This window comes from Bubalus kerabau, chromosome 15 (assembly GCF_029407905.1).
Source record: "Bubalus kerabau isolate K-KA32 ecotype Philippines breed swamp buffalo chromosome 15, PCC_UOA_SB_1v2, whole genome shotgun sequence".
Lineage (NCBI taxonomy): Eukaryota > Metazoa > Chordata > Mammalia > Artiodactyla > Bovidae > Bubalus > Bubalus kerabau.
In genome coordinates this window covers 16,801,051-16,818,001 of record NC_073638.1, presented here as the reverse complement: position 1 = coordinate 16,818,001, position 16,951 = coordinate 16,801,051, and the positions used below count along the sequence as shown (strand labels likewise).

Genomic DNA, 16,951 nt, shown 5'->3' with positions numbered 1-16,951 from the left:
AGCTCCCACAAACTACTAAATGTCTTTATTTATGTCATAATTTCCATTTTAAAATGTGTGGTATTGGACTTCCCTGGCAGTCAGTGGTTAATACTCCATGCTCCACTGCAGGGGGTGCAGGTTTGATACCTGGTCAGGGAACTAAGATCCACATGCCATGTGGCATGGCAAATAAAATAAGATAAAAAATAAAATATTACCAAAAAATTCAAGATTCTGAATGGTGATCAATTAGATGCCAGTTAGAATTTCTCGTTTCCACCAATGTTATTTTTATTCTAGTCATTTGTTTCCATTCACTAATTTGAATTCTGTCTGATATCTGTTAAAATAATAAATGCTCCCTTGTAAATTATATAAATGATTTTGTACTGGCTGTAAGAACTGATAATATCATAGTCTTAGACCCTTTCACAATGAATATGAAATCTGTCTAATAACTTTATGGCATTTAAACAAGATGTTTTGTAATTCTTTATCTCTTACAGATTGGCTGTGATCATAGCCAAAACCTTGTGGACATCTGTAGAGAGAGGGAATATCAGGCCTTTGTCTGTGATGCTTTGGCAGTACCAATTCGCAGTGGATCTTGTGACGCTTGCATTTCCATTGCTGTTATTCACCATTTTGCTACAGCAGTAAGTATTGTCCTTTTTGCTCTAAAAACTTATAACTAAGTGGCAGGAAGCAGGAACAAGATGGCGGAGGAGTAGTTGGACATGGAGTACATCTCTCTCCACGGATACATCAGGAGTGCACCTTCAGACACAGAAGTGCTTGCAGAACACCAGCTGAGAGCAGACAGAGTACTTGACCACCAGAAAAGAATATACAGAACCACACAGAACTCTGTAGGATGAAGGAACTAGGGGGAAAAACAGGAGTGTTAGTAGAACTGGATCTGCCCTCAGCAGGTGGGGGAACTGAAGCAGGGGTCCAATCCCCACATCAGGGCAATTGCTAGGTCCAACAGTTAAGACTGAGAGTGAAGAAGCTGATCTGTGACAGCCTAAATGGAATGAGAATCAGACAGTCCTTGCTGCAGCCATATGTGCCCTGGACAGGGACGCAGGTCCCCTAGAAGCCACAGCAGCTGGGAGCTGGAGTGTAAGGGTGCTGGAGGAATCCCAGGGCAAGGACTGCTGTTGACTGTGTACAGATGGACCGAGGGGACATGAGGGAGGAGATTGTGGTGGGACATGCCTGTGGAGAAAGCCAGGCAGCCATGGAAGCAAGACAATACTGATGAGACATGCATAGTGGATCAGTCACCGTAGCCTCTCTCTCCCCATACCCCAGCATTGGTAGATAACAACTGAACAATAGATAGGCTGGCCCATCAAGCACCTGACACGCAGAACAACAGAATAGGACCCCACCTAGGGTGCCTCTTTAAGTGCCTGACACGCCAGTCTACAGAGCAGGACCCCAGTTGGGGGGCCCGTCTATGTGCCTGATGCCACAAACAACAGAGAAGGACCCCAGGCAAGGGAGCCCTCTAAGTGCCTGAAGGGGTGGAAATATGGAGAAAGACTAGCCAAAGAGGCCTTCTGATTGCCAACTACTAGAGGCTTGAAAAAAGACTCTGATAGGGGCATAACTCCTGCGGCTGAGGCAGTCTGTGTCCCTGCACACTTGGTGCCATCAGGGTCTCCTCAACCCAAGCAGCCATGCCACCTTCACGCTTAATCCTCACTGGGTCAGAGCTGCCACAGGCAAAAAAAGACTTGCGCCTGTGCACATGGGTTCTCTTCGGTTGTGTGCAACTCTTTGTGACCCTGTGGACTGTGGCCTGCCAGGCTTCCCTGTCAGGAGGGGGTTCTCCAGGCAAGAATACTGGAGCGTATTGGCCAATACTGGAGCGTATTGGCCAACACTGGTTGCCCTCCCTTCTAGAGCACTATATTTCCTGCTGCCCCAGCTGCCAACTCCCCTGAGTACCTGGTGCTGCCAGAACCCCTGCAACCCAAGCAGCTGCACCACCTCCACTCCTGGCCTTCACAGGGGCAAATCCAAGTCCTTCAGGGAAGCCTCAGGAGCAAACCCAGTGGACGACCCACATGCAGAGGTGGAAATAAAACCACAATTGAAACCCAGGGGCAGTGTGGAAGAAGACCCAAAACCTTCCCACCAGCTGTACCAGCTGCAGATTAAATACACATGATCAACTAAGCAGACACTGTCTCTATAGAATATATAAAAGGACATTGAGAGCTCCCACAAAAGAAATGTACTCGTTCTGATAGCTGTGGACATTGGAGGCAAGAACACACAGGAGTAGGACCAGATTATAGAGTCTGAGCTATCCCCACAGCAGGTCCAGAGACCAGCACAGTGTTGGAGGGCATCCTAGGGAGGCGAGGTAGACTGTGACTCGCAGTGAGGGAAAGGATGCTAACAACAGAGACTCAAGAAAAACATTTATTATTCTTATATTTTGACTTGTTCTGTAGTTTCTTTTGGATTTTTCCCCCTTTTCCTTTTTACCCCCTTTGTTGTAGTTGTCAGTTTTATTAGCACTGTGAGATCTAATTAAGCTTTTGAGTTTTTTTAAATCACACTTTGTATTGCTGTTACAATAAACCCCTCCCTCTACATTGGTCTTTTGCAGTTCTGTGGAGTTTTTCTTTTTTTTTCTCTTTTTTTATAATTTTAACTTAAAAAATTTTTAAACATTATTTTTTCTATATTTATTCCTTTGTTTACTTTTCCTATCCTTTTCCTGTCCTTTTCCCTTTGCAGTTAATCTTTAATATATATAAATCTTTGTCTACCTCTGTTTAACTTTGCATTTCTATTCTTTTCTTTCTTCCCTTTCTTTTTCTCACCATATTTGTTTGTTTTGTTTTCATTGCTTTATTCCCCAGTTGACATCTTGCTTTAGTTTTGTTTTCCAGTTTATGCTTCAGTTAATTTTGTTCTTAACTGGTGGATATCATTTTTGGTTTCCTTTGTTTGCAGGGTCAGTCTATTGTACTTTATTTTTGTTGGACTGTTTTGAGTTTGCTTATGGGTATTTATGTGTATATTCCATTATTTTAATTATTATTTGCCTGATTTTGTAACTGCACTTGACTGTGGATCATCTTTGGTTTCCTATGTTTGGGTATTTGTTTTAATCTCATTTAATGCCATAACAAACCACCTGTGGAATCTCCATTTCTGGCAAGAGATCAAACCCTGAGCCTTTGGAGTGGGAGCACTGACTCCAAGACCCTAGGCCACCAGAGAACTCCTAATCCTAGGGAGTATCAAATAGTGAGAACTCCCACAAAGGAAACCACTTGAATACAAGACCCAGCATCACCCAACTACCTATGCACCTGAGGCACCCTATGCAGGAGGCCTCATTCAAATAACAAGACAAAAATACAAACCCAATCATCAGGAGACAGGATTTCCACCTCACTCAGCCCTGCCCCATCAGAGGAAAAAAAAAAAAAAAAAAAACTCAGCACAAATCGCACAAATCTCACCCTTTAGGAAGCTTACACAAACCACTGCACCAGCCTTAGGAAGGCAGAAACCAAAACGAAGAAAGAATTCAACCTTGAAGCTAGGGGAAAGGAGACCTCAAACACAGTAAGTTTGGAAAAAAATGATGAAAAGGCAGAGAAATACTGCACAAATGAAGGAATAAACTAGAAACACAGAAGTCCATAAATGAAGAGGAAATAGGCAAACTACCTGAAAAAGAATTCAGAATAATGATAATAAAGATGATCAGAAACCTTGAAAATAGAATGGAGAAAATGCAAGAATCAATTAACAAAGACCTAGAAGGATTAAAGAATAAACATACAAAGGCAAACAATACAATTAATGACATTAAAAATACTCTAAAAGGAATCAATAGCAGAATATGTGAAGCAGAAGAACAGATCATTGAGCCGGAAGATAAAATGGTGGAAATAACTGCTGGAGAGAAGAATAAAGTAAAAGAATGAAAAGAATTGAGGCAGTTTCAGAGCAGAGAAGTACTCTTGCCTGGAGAATCCATGGACGGAGGAGTCTGGTAGGCTGCAGTCCATGGGGTCGCTAAGAGTCGGACATGACTGGGCGACTTCACTTTCACTTTTTACTTTCATGGATTGGAGAAGGAAATGGCAGTCCACTCCAGTGTTCTTGCCTGGAGAATCCCAGGGATGGGGAAGCCTGGTGGGCTGCCATCTATGAGGTTGCACAGAGTTGGACACAACTGAAGCAACTTAGCAGCAGCAGCAGCAGCAGCAGTCTCAGAGACCTCTGGGATAATACTAAGTGCAGGAAATGTTCATAGATTTTACTGACTTGGACTACATTTCAGCTTTTCCTTTCTTTCCATGTCATAAAGTGTACCCCAGTTTTTAAAGAAAGCCTGTGGAATGGAGATGAGCTACACGGGAGTTGTGCTTTCTTAAAGAGAGGTCTGTTGTGACTATGCTTTACTGCTGCATATTTCTGCATTTTTCCTGCCTGAGTCTTACTCATCTTTAAATGTCTTCCTCAAATACACAGAGTTGCAGAACTTGAGCTATAAGAGACTTTAAGAGATCAGCTGTAGGCCTCTTGAGGATTTGTTCTCTCTTCTCAGCCTCTGAGCTTCTTCTCTATTTCTGTTTCCCATCTTGCTTCCTCAGCTGTTTCTCTCATTCCCAAGATCTGAGTTTCTGTTTTTCTTCTTTTCATATTCTTTTCTTTTCAAAACTCAAGTATTTAACTGGTAGTGGTATGCTGATGTTTTTAATTAGTCGCTATGCTTCTCATTTTAAAATAAGTGAATTTAATATTTTATAGGAAAAAAAAATCTTATTACTCCTGAGTATTACTCATTTTCTCCTGATCTAAGCAGTAACATAGATTCCTCTGTGCTGGAGTTACTGGCACCTTAACTGAATTCAAAACAAAACAGAACACCTTCTGTGCCTGTGTATTATTATTGGAAAGAAAAAAAAATTTTTTTTTCTATTTATCCTTTTACCCTCCTTGACTGCAGAACACAATTCTTTTTTCCTTTTTTTTTTTCTTTTAATATAAGATTTGTCTTATGTTTGATTTTCTGTGCTGTCCATCTTAATTGAAAACAGTCCTGTAGTCAATCATATTTCCCATTTCCTCTCTGTATCTCTTTCTGGCTAATAAACGGCAATACAGTTTTGTTTCTTTCTTGTTTTTTTTCCACTAGGAGCGTAGAGTGGCAGCTCTCCAAGAACTTGTTCGACTCCTAAGACCTGGTGGGAAGGCACTCATCTATGTTTGGGCTATGGAGCAAGAATATAATAAGAAGAAGTCCAAGTATCTTAGAGAAAACAGAACTAGCCAAGGCATGAAAGAGGAAATCAGCAATGATACATCAGTGCAAGAGTTGCTTGTGAAGCAGTTGCCTAATGTAGGCAATCAAGACTCAGCACATTCTGTCTCCTCCATAAATGACTTTCAAGATGGGGGATGTAATTCAAAGAATGTTGCTAATTCCAAGTTGCCTATTCATACTAACAGGACTTCTTTTCATTCTCAAGACTTACTGGTTCCCTGGCACTTTAAGGGAAATCCGGGTAAGGACAAGCGTGTTGAGCCGTTTGGTCCATTAGGATCCCGTGATCCAGGTCCTGTGTTTCATCGTTATTACCATGTGTTTTGTGAGGGAGAATTGGAAGCTGCCTGCCGGACTTTGAGTAATATCAGCATACTGCAAAGTTACTATGATCAGGGGAACTGGTGTGTAATTCTTCAAAAGGTCTGATTATGAACATATTATATATAGGGAAGAAGTGCTCAACGTGTTTTTTAAAAAATGAGATTAAATTACCTATATTTTTTAATTAAAGAGAAAATGTGTGGAAAAGTATCAAAGGAGAGTGCCTGGGAGAAATTTGAAAGTAGAGACTAGTTAGAATATATTCAGTCTACTACTATTGCTGACATCACTTAATCCATGATGGAGGAACAGGGATGGTTTTAAAAGTAATTGAAGTAGTTCATGAAATATTTGGGATCTTGGGGTAAGAGTACAGCATTTTGAAGATAAACTTTTGTTATAAAGTGTTGCTAAATGAACTAAATTATATAGAATCTTAACGAAGTAATCACATAACTTTTTATCAATAATAAAATATTCCTGTTCAGTGGAAAATTGTCTGAAATTTTATCTGTGATTGTTAGCTCTGTAAAATCACAGAAGATAGCCACTCTGTCACTGCACTTTACTAGCACAGGGCTTGACACATCATAGGTACTCAGTAAAATTTTAGTCAGTAGGATAGTACCCATACATTAAGGTAGGGGTTTTCATCCAATAAAAGCTTACTGAAATTGTACAATGTACCAGTCACTATTTTAAGTTCTGGGAGGCAAACAGTGAACAAGAAAAATACAAAGTCGATGCCCTTGTTGAGCTTATATTCTAGAAGGAAAGACAGACAATAAACAATACAGGACACCTGGGTTTGATACCTGGATCAGGAAAATGCCCTGGAGAAGGGAATGGCAACCCACACCAGTATTCTTGCCTAGAAAATTCGATGGACAGAGGAACCTGGTGGCCTACGTAGTCCATGGGGTCACAAAGCGTCCGACGTGACTGCGTGACTTCATAGTCGATTAGCAATGTTGTAATAGTTTCAGGTGAACAGTAAAGGGACTCAGCCATACATATGCCTATATCCATTCTCCCCCAAAACCCTCTGAGACCTATCCAGGCTAGCACATAACACTGAGCAGAGTTCCGTGTGCTATACATTAGGTTTTTGTTGGTTATCCATTTTAAGTATAGCAGTATGTACATGACCTTGCCAGAGTCCTAACTATCCCTTCCCCCTGGCAACCATGAGTTTGTTTTCTAACTCTGTGAGTCTCTTTCTGTTTTATAAGTTCATTTGTATTATTTCTTTTTAGACTCTACATGTAAGGTTTTTCATATGATATTTCTCCTTCTCTGACTTACTTCACTCAATATGACACTCTCTAGATCCATCCATGTGGCTGCAAATGGCCTTATTTCATTCTTTTTAATGGCTGAGTAATATTCCATTGTGTGTATGTGTATATATATACCACATGTTTACCCATTCCTCTGTCGATGGTGTCTAAAACCTTCACTACAGTGCGAGAACTTCCTTGGTATTATTGTTCTCCAGTTTGTGAGTGGCCTACCCTGCAGGTATAGGATTTGATTTTATCATAATTGTTTCCCTCCTACCATTTTGCTATGGCTTCTCCTTTGTCCTTTGATATGGGGTATCTTTTTTTGGTGAGTTCAGTGTCTTCCTCTCTGCCAGGTGGATTCTTTACAACACTGAGCCAGCAGGGAAGCCCTGCAGAAACAGTAGTGATCAATAAATCTTAGATGAGATATTGATTACCTTTGTCATGGAATTTCAGTACAAGATTATACATTCGCCCTTTAAATGAATTTGTAAGGTTCATGATATGAGAAGAAAGAATTATAGGCTAAAAATTTAGCCTTCTGATCTCTATGTCAGAAGCTTTATCTATCTTTTTTATACTTTAATAAAACTTTATTGTATAAAAAGCTCTGAGCAATCAAGCCTCATCACTGGCACTGGATCAATTTCCTCATCTCCGGAGGCCAAGAATCCCGGTATCTTTCACAGCTCATCACAGAAACATTTCAATACAATAGAGATCCTTCCAGAACTAAGAGTCTTTTAGCAGTACAGAGCTATAGATTACAAAATGAAAATACATATGATTCCCCCTAATTTGTGTGGCTTCACAGGTGGCTCTATGTGGGTCAGGAAGATCCCATGGAGGAGGGCATGGCAATCCACTCCAGTATTCTTGCCTGGAGAATACCATGGACAGAGGAGCCTGAAAGGCTACAGTACATAGGGTCGGACAGAGTGGGACACGAATGAAGTGACTTTGCACTCACACACCCTAATTTGTCAAGAAATAGCTGGAGTAACAGGCTAATTTGACACTGGAATACAGAATGAAGCAGGGCATAGCTAACAGTTTTGCCAAGAGAACACTGGTCATAGCAAACACCCTCTTCCAACAACCCAAGAGACGACACTACACATGGACATAACCAGATGGTCAATATCAAAATTAGACTGATTATATTCTTTGCAGCCAATGATGAAGAAGCTCTATACAGTCAGCAAAAACAAGACTGGGAGCTGACTGTGACTCAGATCATGAACTCCTTATTGCCAAATTCAGATTTCAGTTGAAGTAGGGAAAACCAATAGACCATTCAGGTATGACCTAAATCATATCTCTTACAATCACACAGTGGAAGTGACAAAGAGATTCAATGGATTAGATCTGGTAGACAGAGTACCTGAAAAACTGTGGACAGAAGTTGCTGACATTGTACAGGAAGCAGTGATCAAGATCATCCCCAAGAAAAAGAAATGTAAAAAGGCAAACTGGCTGTCTGAAGAGGGCTTACAAATAGCTATGAAAAGAAGAGAAGTGAAAGGCAAAGGAAAAAAGAAAGATATACCCATTTGATGCAGAGTTCCAAAGAATAGGAAGGAGAGATAAGAAAGCCTTACTCAGTGATCAATGAAAAGAAATAGAGGAAAATGAGAATACGAAAGACTAGAGATAGCTCCAAGAAAATTAGAGACACTAAGGGAACTTTTCACACTAAGATAGGCACAATAAAAGACAGAAAATGTATGGACCTAACAGAAGTAGAAGATATTAAGAAGAGGTGGCAAGAATATACAGAAGAATTGTGCAAAAAAGATCTTCACAACCCCAGATAATCACCATGGTGTGATCACTCACCTAGAGCCAGACATCCTGGAATTCGAAGTCAAGTGGGTCTTAAAAGGTGTTTTCATTCCAATCCCAAAGAAAGGCAATGCCAAAGAATGCTCAAACTACCACACAATTGCACTCATCTCACACATTAGCAATGTAATGCTAAAAATGCTCCAATCCAGGTCATGAGTAAATGAACCACGAACTTCCAAATGTTCAAGCTGTACTTAGAAAAGGCAGAGGAACCAGAGATCAAAGTTCCAGCATCCCTTGGATCATCAGAAAAGGAAGAGAGTTCCATAAAAACATCTACCTCTGCTTAATTGACTACACCAAAGCCTTTGACTGTGTGGAACACAACAAACTGTCTACAATTCTTCAAGAGATGGGGATACCAGAGCATCTGACCTGCCTCCTGAGAAATCTGTATGCAGGTCAAGAAGCAACAGTTAGACCTGGACATGGAACGACAGACTGGTTCCAAATTGGGAAAGGAGTAAGTCAAGGCTGTATATTATCATTTTCTTTATTTAACTGATATGCAGAGTACATCATGAGAAATGCTGGACGTGATGAAGCACAAGCTGGAATCAAGATTGCCGAGAGAAATATCAATCATCTCAGATATGCAGATGACACCACCCTTATGATAAAAAAGCGAAGAGGAACTGAAGAGCCTCTTGATGAAGGAAAAAGAAAAAAAGCTGGCTTGAAACTGAACATTTAAAAAAAAAAAGGATCATGGCATATGGTCCCATCATTCCGTAGCATATAGATAGGGAAACAGTAGAAAAAGTGAGAAACTTTATTATTTTGGACTCCAAAATCACTCCAGATTGTGACAGCAGCCAGGAAATTAAAATATGCTTGCCCCTAGGAAGAAAAGTTATGACCAACCTAAACAGCATATTAAAAAGCAGAGACATTACTTTGCCAACAAAGGTCCATCTAGTCAAAGCTATGGTTTTTCCAGTAGTCATGTATGGATGTGAGAGTTGGACTATAAAGAAAACTGAGCCCCAAAGAATTTATGCTTTTGAACTGTGGTGTTGGAGAAGGCTCTTGAGAGTCCCTTGGACAGCAAAGAGATCAAACCCGTCCATCCTAAAGGAAACCAGTCCTGAATATTCACTGGAAGGACTGATGCTGAAGCTGAAACTCCAATACTTTGGCCACCTGATGAGAAGAACTGACTCATCTGAATGACCCTGATGCTGGGAAAGACAGATGGTGGGAGGAGAAGGGGGTGACAGAGGATGAGAAGTTGGATAGCATGACCAACTCAATGGAGATGACTTTGAGTAATCCCTGGGAGTTGGTGAAGGACTGAGAGGTCTGGTGTGCTGCAGTCCATGTGTTCACAAACAGCTGGACACAACTGAGTAATTGAAGTGAACTGAACCCTAATTTGTTAGGAAATTATTGTCACAGACAATATGAGGAGGGCTGAAATATATGTGCAGGTACAAAATGAACAATGAAAGCAACAAATTTGCACCCCGCCCCCAAACCCTCTGATAGGCAGAACAGATAGTAGACAGGTGAAACAGCAGATATATACAAACCTCTGTCATTCCTGAAGATGTGCTCATTAAGTGAAGTCCATGGAAGGGCTTGTGTTTGAAGATGCAAGTTTGATGAAAAAGCTGCCTCTAGACATACCTACATTAAGAAAAATCCCTACCTTGCCCCTCTCTAGATTCCATGACAAAAAAATGGGGTCAACTTCACTCTTCCTAACTAGACACTTAGAAACTGGAATAAAATGGAAGGAACGCAAAGGCAGCCCTGGTGCTCCCGCTCCCCAGGGTGTGATCCGACCTCACCTGTCCTTCAGTCCAGCTGCCTTTCTGGCCAACAGGGATGCAACAGCTAATGGCAGGGCCACAGAGCTGTGTCTGCTCAAGTCAGGGTCACCCAAATGACCCACCTGAAAGGCTGAAGTCTGAGCCATAGACCACAGATCGGGTGTATGTCGTGGACATTCAGAGCCTAGGACAACACATTTCCCACCAGGATGGTGGAACCTTGGACTTCAGTCATAACCTGCTCTATTCTCCCCTCCCATTCATTTGGCAACACTCAATTGCCATCCCAACCTTGAGTCCAGCAGGCTGTTTCAGTCCCTGAGAGCCAGGCTGGCCTTGGGAACCTCTATTCAGGGGCAAGGTCTGGATGAGCCAATGCACGCCTACAGGCTGGGTTACGGCTGTGCTGCACATCGGGAAGTGGATGAGCACCTGCCAGGTCAGGAGGGTGAGAGGCTGGTCCAGACAATGCCCTGGTGCCCGGCAAGTCTACTTGAATTTCAGTTTCCCCATCTCTAAAAGTCAGTGACCAGTTTTCCCAACACCATTTACTGAAGAGACTGTCTTTTTTTTTTCTCCATTGTGTGTTCCTTTTATATTTAATTCTGCATTTTAAGGAAAGATGGGATCCTAGCTGTTAGCCTAGCCCACCTTCACTGAAAACCTATCTATAACCCATATTAATGTCACTTTTTCAAATATATTTTCAGGGCGTGAAATTCATTACAAAATGTATTCTTATTCCATACACCTTTTGGAGGGTGTCTGTGGTGTCTGCATTATGAACATATTTCCTCATTGCTATACAACTTCTGACAGATGATACTTGACACATGTAATTATTATGTAGGGAACAGAAAATTGTACACATGACAACAGGGAAAAGTAGTGAATGTGATCAAAGAAGCTGTCATAGAAATGAATTTACCCTAGATTTACTTGGGCCTGGAGTGCTAGGCTAAAATTTAACACTCAGTTGTTGCCATTTTCGTCCCATAAAATCCTTTTACTGTTTCATTGCAAATTAGGTCAAGTATTAAGAAAAGTACCACCAAAAAAAAAAGTATATAAGTCAGAGAAAGGCACATGTATATTAATGCATGGGTATGGAATCTAGAAAGATGTTACTGATGAACCTATTTGTAAGGCAGAGATGGAGACGCAGACATAGAGAACAGACTACAGACTTGTGGACACAGTGGGGGAAGAGAGGGTGGGACCAATTGAGAGAATAGCATGGAGACATATAAATGAGCTTATGTAAAACCAGAGCAAGTGGGAATTTGCTCTGCGACACAGGGAGCTCAACCTAGTGCTCTGTGACAACCTGGAGGGGTGGGATGGGCAGGGAGAAGGGAGGGAGTTTCAGCAGGAAGGGGACATATGTATACCTGTAGCTGAGTCATGCGGATGTATGGCAGAAACCAACACAAGACTGTAAAGTAATTATTCTCCAATTAAAAAAATAAAAAGAAACATGATGTAGTAAACACAAAATTAAAAGCTATTGAGAAAGACAGGCCAGCTTGACTTTCTATCATAGAAAAACATTTCTGGTGTTAACAGCATTTTCACTGCTATGAATACACCTGAACAAGCTTTAAATAAACCCTTTAGACTGACCTTCATATAACAACAATTATAGGAAACAAAAATTTACCTTTTTTTCTTTGAAGATAGTAAAAAGTGAAACTTTATGGCTATATTCTTTAATATCCATAAAAAATGATCAACTTCAGTTTAAATACTTTTTGCTTTATCAAACAAGGTATAAAATACTCAATTATACATATTTAAACACTATTATTTTTAAAATCAGTCATCTCTTCATACTGACAGCATGTTTCCAATGCTTCCACAGTACAAAAAAATAACTATATCTCTGAAAAATCATGAACTTTGAAAAAATAACACACAAAACAACACAATTTATGCAGTAGGCCATTCTAATGAGGGATGGTGATCCTTGTCCCCTCTAGTGATTAGTGAGGCTGAGCATCTAAAACTTGTTGGACATTCGTGTGTCTTTGGAGAAATGTCATCAAGTTGAGAGTCCAGAAACAAATCCAAGCATCCATGGTCAACTCATCTGTGACAAAGAAGGGGAGAATATACAAATGGGAACAAGAAGGTGTCTTCAGTAAATGTCCATGGAAAAATCGGACAGCTACATCCAAAAAATTCTATCGGTTTTTATCTCATACCACCTGAATATCAGTGAAACACATCAACCCAAAGACCGATGTTATGAGATTTCTAGAAATAAGCATAGGTTGTAGGCTCCTTAACATGAGAGTCTCCTTCACATTTGGTGGGCAGAAGCAGAAATGGGTCTCTCTTCAAGTAAGGGAAACAGGAAAACAAGGTACACCAATGGGTTTCCATCCAATTGAACAGCTTTGCAACGGAAAAGCTAAGCATTCACAAATCAAAAAGATAGTCAACTGAACATGAGGGACTACTTGCAAGTGATGTATCTGATAAGCGGTTCATATGTAAAATAGACTAAGAACAAACAGCACTCAAGTCTCCAAGAAAAAACATACCACCCTTGTCCCTTCCCCCAACACCAACTCCAACCTGAATCCTTTATCTTACTCTACTGCTGCTGCTGCTACTAAGTCACTTCAGTCGTGTCCAACTCTGTGCAACCCCATAGACGGCAGCCCACAAGGCTTCCCCGTCCCTAGGATTCTCCAGGCAAGACACTGGAGTGGGTTGCCATTTCCTTCTCCAATGCATGAAAGTGAAAAGTGAAAGTGAAGTCGCTCAGTCGTGTCCAACTCTTTGTGACCCCATGGACTGCAGCCTACCAGGCTCCTCCATCCATGGGATTTTCCAGGCAAGAGTACTGGAGTGGGGTGCCACTGCCTTCCCCGTTATCTCACTCTAGTTCAGTTCAGTCGCTCAGTTGTGTCCAACTCTTTGCGACCCCATGAATCGCAGCACTCCAGGCCTCCCTGTCCGTCACCAACTCCCGGAGTTCACTCAGACTCACGTCCATCGAGTCAGTGATGCCATCCAGCCATCTCATCCTCTGTCTTCCCCTTCGCCTCCTGCCCCCAATCCCTCCCAGCAGCAGAGTCTTTTCCAATGAGTCAACTCTTCGCATGAGGTGGCCAAAGTACTGGAGTTTCAGCTTTAGCATCATTCCTTCCAAAGAAATCCCAGGGCTGATCTCCTTCAGAATGGACTGGTTGGATCTCCTTGTAGTCCAAGGGACTCTCAAGAGTCTTCTCCAACACCACAGTGCAAAAGCATCAATTCTTCGGTGCTCAGCTTTCTTCACAGTCCAACTCTCACATCCATACATGACCACAGGAAAAACCATAGCCTTGACTAGACAGACCTTTGTTGGCAAAGTAATGTCTCTGCTTTTGAATATGCCATCTAGGTTAGTCATAACTTTCCTTCCAAGGAGTAAGCGTGTTTTAATTTCATGGCTGCAGTCACCTAACCTGTCCCTAAAACCTAACCCTAAGCTAACAATATACATGTGCATTCAAAGGCATCCATCCATCCACAGGAGAGACAGAGAGAAAGAGAAAGAGGAAGACATAGGCTGAATTCAGAAAGGAAAAGAAAGAGAAACATCTAGAGAGAGACACTGAACAAAAGAGAGGAAATGAGTAGATTTTACAGACTTTTCATAAATCTATCTGGAAGTTAGAAGCAATGACAGTGTCCATCCACCCCAGAAGAGGGAAAATGACCCAAGGTTATAAGAGTAAAAGACAAGAATGCAGGGAGCCATTATAAGCTCAGCCACCCACAGAAGCCAAGATGGGGCACTTGAACCAGAATCTCAGTGGAAAAAGAGGACCAGAAAGTTGGGCCCTCTTTTGTATAAGAGAAGGTGACCTTTGAGTCTTCTTTCAGTCCTCCACTGGGGGATCAGGGTCTCGAGATAGGCAGGAAAGGGAGTGCCTTTTCCTAGGTCCCAGAGCCCATCCAGGCCTGTTTCTGCCCCATTCTGTGCTAGGTCAGCCCTGTATTGAATCCTTCCTTTGGGAAGTCCCAGTGCACAAGCTCCATGTGATACCAGCCCCAGGTTGAAAGGCATGGAGGTCTTGTAGGCCGACAGTCCTAGGCAGTAGATGGGAGAATGACCCCCATTCTGCAGAGGGAGAGACTGGGGAAACCCTGAAGGGCACATGGCTTGTCCAGGGCCACATCACAGATGAGAAGAAGGAGCCTGGTCTGAAAGCAGCTGTGTCCTCAGAGCTCAGGCCCTGGCTGCACCCAGGCCTTTCAAGGCTGTGAGGTGGGTGGTGTGGGTGTCACTGTGCCTGCACATGGCCTAAGAGGGTGGGTGAACAGTCAACCCAGAGGTTCCCTTGGGGAGCTTTGTGTAAGGGACCTCAGTAAGAACCCAGGAAATGATGTCACTTCCTGGCAACAGAACCCAACAGAACCCGGAACCTGGGTATCCAGGCCTCCACAGCGGCAAGGAGCCCCCAGCCAGATCACTTGCTGCCAAGATGTTCTGCTGTTTGCCCCTGCCCAGAGGCCGGGGCCTCGGGAGAGCTCACAGGCAGAGTGTGTGGGAACGTGCTCGACACTGGCTCAGGCACCCCCCGAGAGGCCTCTGTCCCTTTGCCCGAAGGAAAAGGAAGGTAACACGGGAGCCCCAGGCCAGGCCAGGTCCCCTCTCCCATCCCATCCAGGTAACCCTGAGTCCTTTGCCTGTGTCGTGGATGAGGGTTTCTCGGGGTGTGTCTGCCTCAAGCAAGCCCAGGCAGATGTGGGTCAGAAGCCTGTGGGCCAGTTGTGTCCACACCCCAGGGGAGAGCAGGCTAGGCAGGATGGGAAGAGTTCAGGCAGGGCCGGCTGCTCAGGCTGACCTCACGCCCTCAGGTGGGTCTCCTTCCTCCTGGGTGGGTACCTGAGCAGACACATGTCTCTGCTGGGAGCAGAAGTTCGAGCAGGCAGAAGCAGCAGCCATACTGGCCAGGCCCAGCTTGGAAAACTCCAAGCAGGGCTGGCTGATGGTCATTATCATTGCAGAACTTCCCACTGGATGTGGCCGATGAGGGGGACACCCCGTCCACCTCCCCGAGGCAGGGCTTGGACCACCACCCCCCTGCCCATGAGCCCCAGTGCAGGCTCCAGGTGAGTGTGCCCACGGAGGGGTCAGCCCAACTGGGAATGAAGAGGAAGCAGGGAAGGCCTGTGGCCCAGACACCACCCAGGACACACCCCGGGGCCCAGTCTCAGGCTCCCATGGAGCTCAGCACATCCGGCTCCAACCCAGAGCCCCGAGAACCCCTGCCTCTGAGGCAGCAGGAGGACCTGGACCCCAGCACGGCAGAGCACAGAGGTGAGGAGGCTGGGGCTGTGCATGTGAGTGTGTGGGGAGGGGGTGCTGAGCCACATGGGGAGGAGTCCCCTAGAGCTGTGGCTGGGCCTGGAGCAAAGGCTGGCCTCACACCACCCATTTATAGACTGCAGAGAAGACTCCTATGCTGGGAATTCTTTGGGAATCTCTAGGAAGCTTTAGTGCCCAGTTAGGCACATGGCAAGGCTGGCCTGTGGGCAAACTTTTCTTTTCTCCCAGCTCTAGCCCTGACCTTCAAATTCAATCAGGCTCCACTTCCAAGACCTGTTCCTAAAGAGGTGGTTACTCCAGGTGCAGGACCCAGGGATCCACTGACGGGAGATCGAGACCTGAGATTTCCCCTCCCAAAGACACCGGGCCAGCTGGGTACTGGCCAGCACCCTGAGAAGATCAGATCTCTGTGCCTGCACCCCCAGCCCCAGGCACCGATGTCCCACCCCTTCAGAGAAAACCTCCACCTCCACCTGTACCTGTACCTGCTCGGGCTTTGGCAGGAGAACCCGTGTCCAGGGATGAGTTACCACCTCTGCAGGGAGAGCCTGCCCTGGCTCCTGCCTAAGACCCAGACGCCCACGATGACTCACCCACCCCTGCAGGGAGAACGGGCCCCCGCTCTGGACAGAGACCCAGATCCCTTTCTGGAAACACCTCGTCCAGGAGCGCGGTTGACTCTGCAGCCTCCATCCCTGTCTGATTCCCGTGGATGCCATCAACTTGCTCCCCACCCAGGGGAAATTGAGTTCCCTTCCCCTGAGCTTATTTTAATCTGGTTTGTGTTTAGTTTTCCTGTGATTTTTTTTTTCTTTATGGCTTTGTTAATTTGTTTCTGTTAAGTTTTTTTAAATAAATTTTACTTTAATTGATGCAATCTGGGAATCTTAAGGCCTTCACAATGCTGTGAAACCATCACCACTGTCTACATTCGGACCCTCTCATTCTATCCCCCCTATTTCTCAGCAAAGCCGGGATTCATGTCAAGCACTCCCCATTCTTCCCTCCCCCACCTGACAACATTTAGTCTTCTTCTTTCTCCATTTCTCCCCATTCTTTGGGTGTCCACAATCAATGCCAATCACTGAAATGATAG

At 43.7% G+C, this 16,951-nt stretch overlaps 2 protein-coding genes across 4 annotated transcripts in view; both read left to right on the top strand.

Annotated features, from left to right (window-relative positions):
- The window catches only part of ALKBH8 (alkB homolog 8, tRNA methyltransferase), a 120,294-nt gene extending 114,182 nt beyond the window's left edge, over positions 1-6,112 (top strand). For all 3 annotated transcript variants that reach the window (XM_055547776.1, XM_055547774.1, XM_055547775.1), the window contains 2 exons: positions 489-638; positions 5,165-6,112. In XM_055547776.1, the coding sequence (XP_055403751.1) occupies positions 489-638; positions 5,165-5,722 (708 nt within the window). In that variant the 3' untranslated portion in view covers positions 5,723-6,112. The remainder of the gene's footprint in view (positions 1-488; positions 639-5,164) is intronic.
- An 8,713-nt stretch (positions 6,113-14,825) lies between these two features.
- Positions 14,826-16,697, top strand: LOC129628065 (tyrosine-protein phosphatase non-receptor type 23-like). The gene is made up of 3 exons (XM_055547482.1): positions 14,826-15,142; positions 15,534-15,846; positions 16,084-16,697. Exons 1-3 carry the CDS (start codon positions 14,906-14,908, stop codon positions 16,695-16,697), a joined length of 1,164 nt encoding a protein of 387 aa, XP_055403457.1. The 5' UTR covers positions 14,826-14,905.
- Positions 16,698-16,951: the final 254 nt, after the last annotated feature.